Consider the following 10,007-nt stretch of genomic DNA (forward strand, 5'->3'; position numbering starts at 1 on the left):
CTTTGGGTTTTGGACCGGGGGCTGCACGGTGGTGCAGTTGTTAGCACTGTCGCCTCACCGCTAAAATGTTCCTAGTTCAAACCCCGGATCAGACGTAGTGGGCCTTTCTGTGTGGAGTCTGCACGTTCTCCCCGTGCATGCGAGGGTTCCCTCCTCCCATGCATGCACCAAGACATGCTCGTTAGGTTAACGGGTGACTCTAAATTGCCTGTAGGTGTGAATGTGAGCGTGAAAGGTTGTCTGTCTCTGTGTGTCAGCCCTGTGATTGACTGATCAGTCCAGGTGCAATCTCAGATCCCATCAGCTATCGTCTGAGACGAGACAGCCTCTGGGCACACCGATGAACGTGCCGGGTGGTAAGCAATAAACGACTTCTTGTCAAGACTTCTGCTTCTGCTGCAGTGTCACTGAAAAATAAATGTACTTGTTATTAACGGGTCTTACCTTTGCCGACATTTCAACATCATGATGCAGATTTGTAAGAAGTAAAAATTCAAGCTTTGTCAGGCCTGTCCTCAAGAGGAGAAGAACACTTTTAAAATGCTTGTTTGTTGAACGGAGGTCGGATCGATCTGATGCATTCGAGGAAGTCGGGAAATCTGAACGCTGAACGATCTAGAGCAGATTGTTAGCTGTTAGCATGCAGATGTCTGTTTATAGAGAGTAATAAGAAGCTAAATCAATGTCAGATGAAGCTGATGGGAGCCGGGATGTCAGTACGGCGGATTACTTTCTGCCTGGTTTTTCTCTTCTGACTGTTTGTCTTGCATACGCCGCAGCCTGCTGATACGTGATTGGTAGTTCAAACGGAAACCAGAACACTAGCCTTCCCGGAAATCCACGTCCCTGCCTAAATAATAAATTGAGATCAGTCCAGGTGTAACCCCGCATCTCGCCCAATGACAGCTGGGATAGGCTCCAGCGGTATAGATGACGGCTGGTTTGATGGATTTTGGATCATTGGTCAAATAAATAAATAACAGCTTGAGTTTGAGCATGAGGGACTTTTTTTCTTTACCTTTTTCTAAAGTTTTTATAAATAAAACTAGACTATGAAAACAAACAAATATAAATATACAGTCAGATAGAGGAGGACAAAAAGAGTGCCTGCATTAACTCCCACAGGCTCAGGCATACCTCACACTCTGTCATAAATAGTCCAGGTGGAGTCTTTTGAATTAATACATGACCATTTGTTTAAACAAATGCAGATATCCTTTAACATAAATGTAATTTTTCCATGGACGTACATCGAGCCATATTTATCTATACATCTTTCTGTTCTTTCACTAAATTAAACCTGCAGGATGCACACATTAATATTCCCCTTTTTCCACAGAGATCAGGACGCAGCTTTAACAATAACAGCCTCAGGTTGGATCGGCATCTTTGCAGAGTAATTTTGTTTCACTTAAATCCACAGAAGTGTTGGCTCTAGTGGGTAATTTGGGCTGCAGGATGGATCGTGTGGGATTGAAAATCAGCCACAGTGTGTACGGTGGTCGATGATGTAACGTGTCCGCCTGTGCAGCCGTGTGGCTCACTGATGTGTTCTTAATGGTTTTTGGACGACAATGGAGGCACAGAGGAAGAAGACAAACTAGACACACAGGCAATACTTGTTAGGATCAATTCATTGTTGGTTTTGGTGTTTGTATGGGAGTCATTGACACAAAATATACAATATCTATAGATTTATCTCTGAATCGTTTTTCTGCCTCTGTTATTTTTCAGGGATAGCGCCAAGGTCATGATCGACTGGCCCAATGTGACAGCGTCCGGCTACCAGGAGCTGGGCCTGAAACCCGAGGAGCTGCAGAAGTCCAAATGTGTGCTGGGCTTCATCCCGGTCATCTACTACAGCATTCTGCTCTGCGTGGGAGTACCAGGTACACTAAGTAGAGCCCAGGTTTGAGCATCCTTCTGCCACCAAAAACTCTGACGTCTCTAAACAGAAACAATATCCTGTATCGTAGTTAATTATATTGAGGGGATATTTTAAGGTCAGAGTAATAACTGATGCTCTTCATGATTTCATTAGTTGCATTTGCACTGACCCGCAACCGCTGTGTGAAGTGAGCGCAGATTGAATCACTGCACTGATATCTATTTATAACGAGAGAGGGAACTGCACGAGGAGGAATCAATACTCGGCGAGTTGGAGGAGCATTACGCTGCTTTAATGGACCTGGGAGACTTTGCTGTAGCTCCTGACCATCACCGATGTCTCCATTCACAGGTTAAATAATCTAATCCTCTGACGATCAGTGTGTTTGACTTTATGGGCATTTATTCATCCATAGATCGCTCCAGGAAATGCTCACAAACTCTCCATCATAACTGTCACTGTGAGTTCCTCTCAGCATTGTTCTCATTATTGTGGTTTGTCTGCCAGTCGATGGCAGCGATTTGGTATTGATCCAGCAGGGAATTAGACCGGTGTTCAGAGACGTGTCACCGGAGCATTCAGATGCATTGCTTAATTATCCCCAAAGGTAAATAACTACAAAGGCCAACAGCTGAACGCACGAGAGGGTCTCAATAAGAAGGTAGACGTTATCTAAATATCGACAGTTAAAGGATCCCGCTGTGTGTAAGAAAACCGAGTGCAGGGACTGTAATGAAGAGATGCTGCGTTAGATGTGCTGCAGGGGGAAAAACAGCTTTGTAACTTAAACTGCAAAGAATGCATTTTTTGTTGCAACACAACCTACACAACCTTGAAAAGAATTACATAACCCGTTCTGCACATCAGAGCAAAAACAACCAGACTTCCTGTCAAATGCATATGCAAAAGATCTGTATCAATATCGGTTTAGCTAATCAGCTTGTCTTTTAATGTTCGTCTCTCGTCTGTTTCTTTCAGTGAACATCCTCACAGCGGTGGCTTTGTCCAGACTGGCCTGCCGCACCAAGAAAGCTCTGTACTACTACCTCCTGGCGGTGACGGGCTCAGACATTCTCTCTCAGCTCTTCATCATCTTTGTCGGCTTCCTGCTGGAGACGGCAGTGTTTCACCGCGAGGTCCCCACACTGCTGCTTCACTCCGTCAGTGCTGCCGAGTTCGCCGCCAACCACGCCTCCATCTGGTCCACCGTACCCCTCACTGTCGACCGCTATGTGGCGCTGTGCCACCCCCTCCTCCACCGCCAGATCAGCTACCCGGCCCGGGCCAGAAAGATCATTGCAGTGGTCCTGGTATTATCGCTCGCATCGGGCGTGCCGTTCTTCTGGTGGTCGGACATGTGGAGGAACAGCCACCCGCCCACAGCTCTGGACACGGTGCTCATATGGACACATGTGATTATCATCTACTTCCTGCCCTGCAGCATCTTCTTGGTGCTGAACTCTTTGATAATCCACACGCTCAGGGTGCGGCAGAGGCAGCAGCGATGTGAGGAGGAGAGCGGACCGAAGTCTGCGCCTCCTCGGAGACTTGGGAAAACAACGGCCATGCTGCTGGCCATCACCTCCGTGTTCTCCGTGCTCTGGGCGCCCAGGACTGTCGTGGTCATCTACCACCTGTACGTGTCCTCAGTGCACAGGGACTGGCGCGTCCACCTGGCCTACGACCTGTCCAACATGCTGGCCATGCTCAACACGGCCGTGAACTTCTTCCTCTATTGCTTTGTCAGTAAGCCTTTCCGCGGTGCGGTGCGGGACGTCGTGCTGCTGCGGGGGGGCCCGCTGTACCCCCACCGCGCTCTGCCTCAACAGCACGCCCCCACCAACGCCTCCATCTCCTCTCTGTACAGTGGGAACAACAAGCGCTCACAGCGGGACTCCACCCCTTTATCACCTCGCAGGGCCAGAAAGCCTTCGTGACCCTGCGCCCCCTACCCTTAATCAAAAACACCCGTCATCCCACGGTCCCTGAGCACTTCTGACCCCGGGGGACGCACACTGCGTTCCAGCTACGACCGTGGACATCTGCCAGTCGGCCCTGGAGCTTTCTCAAAGGGCCTCAAATGAACTTCTAAAGAAGTATGTTTTTTGTATCGTAACATGTCACTGCGTGTTATTTGTTCATGTAAATCAGATGAGATGACAGCGTATTTATTTTTCTTAAGAATATGACAAAATAAAAGTAGATTATTGGTATTTTTTCTTTTCCTTACATGGTAATGATGTCAGTAAATCTTTTTTATATTGTTACGAGAAAAGAGATTTATTCAGCACTCAGAGCGAGGTTTGTAAACAGAAGGGAAACTATCAGGGGAAATCAGTTAGTGCGTGCTGCTACGGTAAATGTGAAGAGCTAAAGAGAGAGAGAGAGAGAGAGAGAGCTGATGTGTCTGCCTCAAACATTTGCTAGTTTAAATATTAGCCATGACAACTTTATGGGTTTGTAACTGTAATTGCTGTTTTTCTGCCCCTGAGTGTAAAAAAACTTTTGCACAAAAGGGAAATAATGAAGGGAAATACTTCCTAACTTCAATCATATCAAGCAGCTTTCAGGTGGCTGTAATCTGCTTTTATTACCCTGCCATGCTCTCCGCTGTGGAAGCTGTACGCAGGGAGAAATAAGAGTTTTAATTTCATCTGCTGTTTCTGCTGTTGGAGATGCTGAACGCCCAAAAGACAACCCGCCTTTGCTGAGCGCGGCCAATCGAGCACAGAAATCGCACTCCGTCTGTACAGCGCGCTCCCAGGCACAAAACCCACAGCTGGCTGAGGCGAGTGTTTATTTTTCATGAAATGCAACTCGATGGAGCCTTAAATGAAAGCTTGCTGTTGAAGCGGCGGGAGTGAAGACCCCGCTCTTCAAACAGCCCCTCCGCTGCATCACCAACATGGCCCCAGCGCTGGCTAAACAAACCGCAGATTAGCCTGATGGTCTGCACAAACACACAGAAACTCACACAATCTCATGCATGTACCAACACTTGCACACACACAGACGTTAGCTAGTACATTTCCATCTGCTGCAACAGGAATTTAGTGTTACATAACAACAATTCAACGAAGCTTTACTGGATCACGTCTCGTATCAGTGTTGTAACAAATAAGAGATCAGCAGTGAAACCTCTAACGGCTGATTTGCCTTCATGATTTTATAGTTTTTATGTTTTTAATTAGAGCTCATGAGAAAACCAGGTATGCTGTCACTCTGATTAATGGAGACTAGAGTGAGCTTGTGATCGTGTTTAGACGTTACCTCCTGATATTTAAAGTAACGCTGCGCAGCCTCATTAAAGGAGAGTTTAGACGAGAGACTGGTTGTAACTGTTTAACAAATATATAAGATATATAATAACAATTTCACACACTGTGGACTCCACAGCAGGATACGACTAGTTGGTGTAAGTTATTGGACTTGGACCGTGTTTTATTGGAGTGTGTTGTTGTGATGGCAGTGTTGTAACCTGAGCTGCTTCGTATCAGGACTTCACGACGCTGTAGAGGCTTCATCGATGAGAGTCTCAGATCTAGCCTTGCTTTAATTCTGACACATGCAAGTTATATCTAATTACTAACACATTTCAATCCTAGAATGTAAGAGTTGAAATTTCATACTGAACGGTTGAAAAGTTGAAAGTTTTGAAGAACAGATTTGCAGAGCTGCAGGCCCAGCGGCTTCACATCCATGCATGCTGTTAGTTTCATTACCGTTACGAGTGCAGACCTCCTTTGGGGCGGCTGTGGCTCAGTGGCAGAGTCGGTTATCTATCAATCGAAAAGGTCGATTGAAAGAAGGTTCGATCCCCAGCTCCCTCATGTCGGAGTGTCCTTGGGCAAGACACTCAACCCTAAATTGCTTCTGTGGCATAACCAACTGATGCGGTTGTGATGACTGGTTGACACTTTAGGCAGCAGCCTCTGCCATCAGTGTATGCATGTGTGTGTGAATGGGTGAATGTGACATGTAGTGTAAAAGCAGCTTTGAGTGGTCGCAAAGAAAAGCGCTATATTAGTACAGTCCATTTACCTCCTCTAACGCCTTCGTCTTCTATGGTATGAAAATCTGCAAGTTTGATCAGGGCCTGCACAGTGGCGCAGTGGTTAGTGCCTCACAGCTAGAAGGTTCGCGGTTCGAATCCCTGTTCAGACGTAGTGGGCCTTTCTATGTGGAGTCTGCATGTTCTCCCCGTGCATCAGTCCCACAGTCCAAAGACATGCTCGTTAGGTTCACTGGTGACTCTAAATAGCCCGTATTTTAAATGTGCGTATGAAAGGTTGTCTCTGTCAGCCCGGTGATTGACTGCGATCAGTCTTGGATGCACCCCGCTGCTCGCCCCCCCTCCAAAATGTAATATCTTCTCCCTTGGTCAATGCTGCACCAAGCTTTCACCAAGCTTTATAAATACGGTCTGCGGTTTTACTGAGTCCAGCCGACGAACATGCAAACAGACAGCACAGAAGACTTAACCTCTTCAGCAGAGGTCATACAGCTCATCCTGCCTGCACCAGGGTCACGGCGTAATTTAACATTTTTATGGCTTCAGATCTAAAAATATGTGCAAATATGTGTTCAACTATTTGTACTTTCCACTTCTCATATTAAGGAGGAGGTCTGAAGATAGAGAAATATGGTTATTCTCTTTTCATGCCAAGAGTTCGGACACAAGATGCCACTCTGCTGTCTGTGCTGTATTTTCTGCAGCCTGCAGGCAGTAAACTTCGCCCTCTGACAGCAGTGAGAAACAGCCTTGTTCTGCTTCCCAGGCCCTCTGCAACTCACACTTAATATCCTGACTGTTGAACTGCAAATTGTCATTTTTACACCAATTTGTAGGAATATAAATGAAATGATGTGAAACAGGTCCCTCGCTGCGGCAAAACCCAAAGCACATTATCACCCGAGTGCAGCTCAGGGCAGCTGAGAGCCTGTTTCAGCCCAGTGTTTGGTTTTACAGCTGTGAGAGGATCCAATTTAGTGCGACAGGCTGTAACATGCCCTGATAAACCAGCTGCACACGTCCTGTTCAGCACCATGAAGAACCTCAAAAGTCGGTGGAGACCAAAGCAGAGCTAAAAGGAGCGTGAACATCAGACTTCGATTTGTCAGATGGACACAAACAGGACGATGTGTGTCGCTTGTTGACATGTCAGCCATGACACTTTTAAAGGTGATAAAATGTAGCATGTTTAGCTGTTAGCTTGTTTTGTTGTCTATCTGCCCCTAAGAACAAGAAGATGAATGCTGCTTTTTTATTTACGTGAAACAACAACAAAAACCTTTAACGCTTCTCCAGTCAGTGCAATCTCTCCTTTTGTGCACAAACATGCAGTTTCATATACACTACATATAAACACATGTCCCTCTCTGAGTTTGTCTCGTTCTTCCCTTTGCTCCTCTGACCACCCACTCGGGGTTAGAGCTTCGATGCGAGCCACCTGCGTGCCCCCGTCCCTCTGCGCTCCTCTTTGTGTTTACTGTAACAGTGAGAGGCCCAGCGTCCGCTCCCCTGTGTGTCCCCGTGTCAGTCAGTCATGTCGCCCTGCCGTCGTCCCACACTGAGTTCTGAGAGACGCAGAGACAAAACTGTTCTTTGAAGATGTCTCCCGCCGCCTGACAATAACAGAGGGGGTTGGGGGGGCGTGTAGTGGCGGCGACCTTACACTAGTTAAGTCGGCGGGTGTCAGAGAGATGACTGAATAAACAGTTAAGACGGTAATGTGATGCTGAGATGTAAGAGCAGGCTTGATTAAAGTTTAATGGAGCTTTCACACATTTAAAGAGCTGGTAGAGGGGAAGGGGGGAGGTGGGACAGGGGGGAGGGGATGAGGACATTACAGAGCAGGTAAAGCCCTCCAGCCACACGTCCCCTGTCCGCCTGCCACCTGTCCTTTGTGCCTGTTCAAACACCTGGTTATGTCTTCGAGTCTGCTCCTATTCAGCTGCTCTGCAGGTGTCAGAGAGCAAATGAGCAGCAAGTGGAAAGACGAAGCACCAGAGAGAATACAGGAAGTGCACAGGGTGTGAACCATTACAGGAAGTGCTCATAACACATCCTGCAAATGGTCTGTTTAAGAAAAGCATCTTTAAAAGATGAAATATAGTCTTATATTTCATGTGAATGACGTCTGACCTCTCCAGCAAAGAGAGGACTGCTTGTTTGTTCAGTCATGTTTAATTAGCATGATTTAGCAGGTAGCAAAACAGGAAGTAGCAAAACAGGAAGTAGTGTGACATTCTTAAATCAGGAAGTTTTCAAATGATGTTTCAGCTTCCGTCGTAGAAAAAGTATTTTGAATTAAAGGGCCAGTTCGTGGATTTTCAACCTCAGTCCTATCATGCTATTATGGGGAGCTGATGCCGTTATGGTAGGAAACAAAATACAATTTGGCTCTGCTTCTCCAATGGGCCCCGGAAAACTTCCACAAGACTACATAAAACTCTCGCTAAACTACACGTCCTCCATCTAGGACACCCGCCCACCTCTGTCATGTGTCGTTCAAAATCGTCAGGTTTGAAATGCAGACCCGAAGATTTTTTAGACGATCCACCGGTATGTTTTTGTCGCATTTCAGATTCCTTTCAGAGGGAGGGGCGCAATGCATGCTGGGTGTTGTAGGAATGTAGAATGGGCAAAAACCCCACTAAAACCACTAGCTGTTTGAACAACTTTCTCCTTAGCTATGGCGCCAATTTCAAATATTATTGCTTCTATCGATTACAGAGAACACCAGCTTTGACTGACAGCAGCTTTTTCCAGGGGCGAACGGCTCCTTTAAGTATTTTTAAATATGCCGGAGTGTCTTTGAACACACCAGCAATGAAAGACTAAATGGTTAATGGATGATTTGTTTCATATCCCTAATTAGTTTCATTCTGTAATAAAAAAAAAGGTGAAAATCAACTGATGACTGAAACACTGGACTCACTTAAACTTTCATATCAAACAACCTGAGATGACACTTTACCATCACTTTGGTGTGCAATCAGATCAATGTTGTCCCTCATGTTTGCCTGTTGTTGTTAAAGTGGCTTTCTGTGGTGGTATCATATTATGTAATGCCGAATGAACCTGTCTGTAAGCACTGACAAGAGTTTTATATGGAGAGGAAATAAATGTTTAACACAGGATTGGTGCATTTTTCTTAGAATTCACATCCAGGTGTCGGACAGAAGACATTTATGCTCTAAAGCTCTGAACCTACATCATGCTCTGCTTTAAAGCGAGCTTCATCTGCCGGCTACACAGGTGTTGTTTCATGTAGATGTACTGTAGCACTTCACAGTACATTCTGTAGCGTACAGTATTACAGAAAGGTCAGCCAGTGTTTAATTTGTCCTTGCAGAATCAAACATTGCAGGATGCTCTGCGACAGAGCGCTCCTCTCTAATGTTTCTCTTAAAAACCTCCACAGACGACCCGATGTTGGCTGAGCAGGAATCAGACATGGTGCTGCTGCTGCTGGAGGCCAAACTCATACTGAAAACAGGTCTAATCTATAGAGCCAGACAACCCAGACTAAATCTGACAGAGATAAATGTAGACCTGATAAGCACTTGAGGTCCCAGGGTTCAGCAGGAGGACTTAATCACAAGCGATGAAGAGCTAAAAGCTTGACTTCCCATCACTCAGAGCCATATGGAGGAGCTGCAAAGAGAAGAATGAAGAAGCCGACCACTCTGCACAGATCAGGCGGTGAGTTCACTGAGGGAAATGAAGCAGGAAAAATCAGCTCTTGAGCAACAAGTGTGAGTGAGAGTAAACTGAAGGAGCATCTCTCTGGGTGGACTGCTCCTTTAATCATTGACCAAGACCTTAAACGCACCAAAACCCTCCCTTGTTATGTCATCATTTAAAGCCCTATAGAACTGAAGAGTGTCACCGCCGATGCTGGTCACAAGTTAAAAGACAAATAAAGTCTTTTCTGCTTTTTTTTCTGCTGCATGGGGGTCAAGATTTCCTGACTCATGTCTTTAAATATTAGTAATGGTCAAACCCTAAATGCACCATACAATCTGGGACTGCTTCTTATATAATATTGCAACAGAACACACACACACACACACACACACACACACACACACTTTACAGAGAGACCTCACAGCA

At 45.9% G+C, this 10,007-nt stretch overlaps 1 protein-coding gene across 1 annotated transcript; it reads left to right on the forward strand.

The window, feature by feature from the left end:
• Positions 1-1,750: 1,750 nt before the first annotated feature.
• gpr142 (G protein-coupled receptor 142) lies at positions 1,751-4,043 on the forward strand. Its single transcript, XM_069664871.1, has 2 exons — positions 1,751-1,889; positions 2,867-4,043. Exons 1-2 carry the CDS (start codon positions 1,751-1,753, stop codon positions 3,823-3,825), a joined length of 1,098 nt encoding a protein of 365 aa, XP_069520972.1. The 3' UTR covers positions 3,826-4,043.
• Positions 4,044-10,007: the final 5,964 nt, after the last annotated feature.

Source organism: Semicossyphus pulcher, unplaced genomic scaffold (assembly GCF_022749685.1).
Source record: "Semicossyphus pulcher isolate SPU_LCO1_2020_fin unplaced genomic scaffold, fSemPul1.0.p SCAF_16, whole genome shotgun sequence".
Classification (NCBI taxonomy): Eukaryota; Metazoa; Chordata; class Actinopteri; order Labriformes; family Labridae; genus Semicossyphus; species Semicossyphus pulcher.

Bases quoted from the DNA above. Each gene is read 5' to 3' on its own strand.
- gpr142 (XM_069664871.1), top strand. From the start codon at position 1,751: ATGATCGACTGGCCCAATGTGACAGCGTCCGGCTACCAGGAGCTGGGC. The intron at 1,890-2,866 runs GTACACTAAGTA...TGTTTCTTTCAG, and splicing joins GCTCTGCGTGGGAGTACCAG to TGAACATCCTCACAGCGGTG.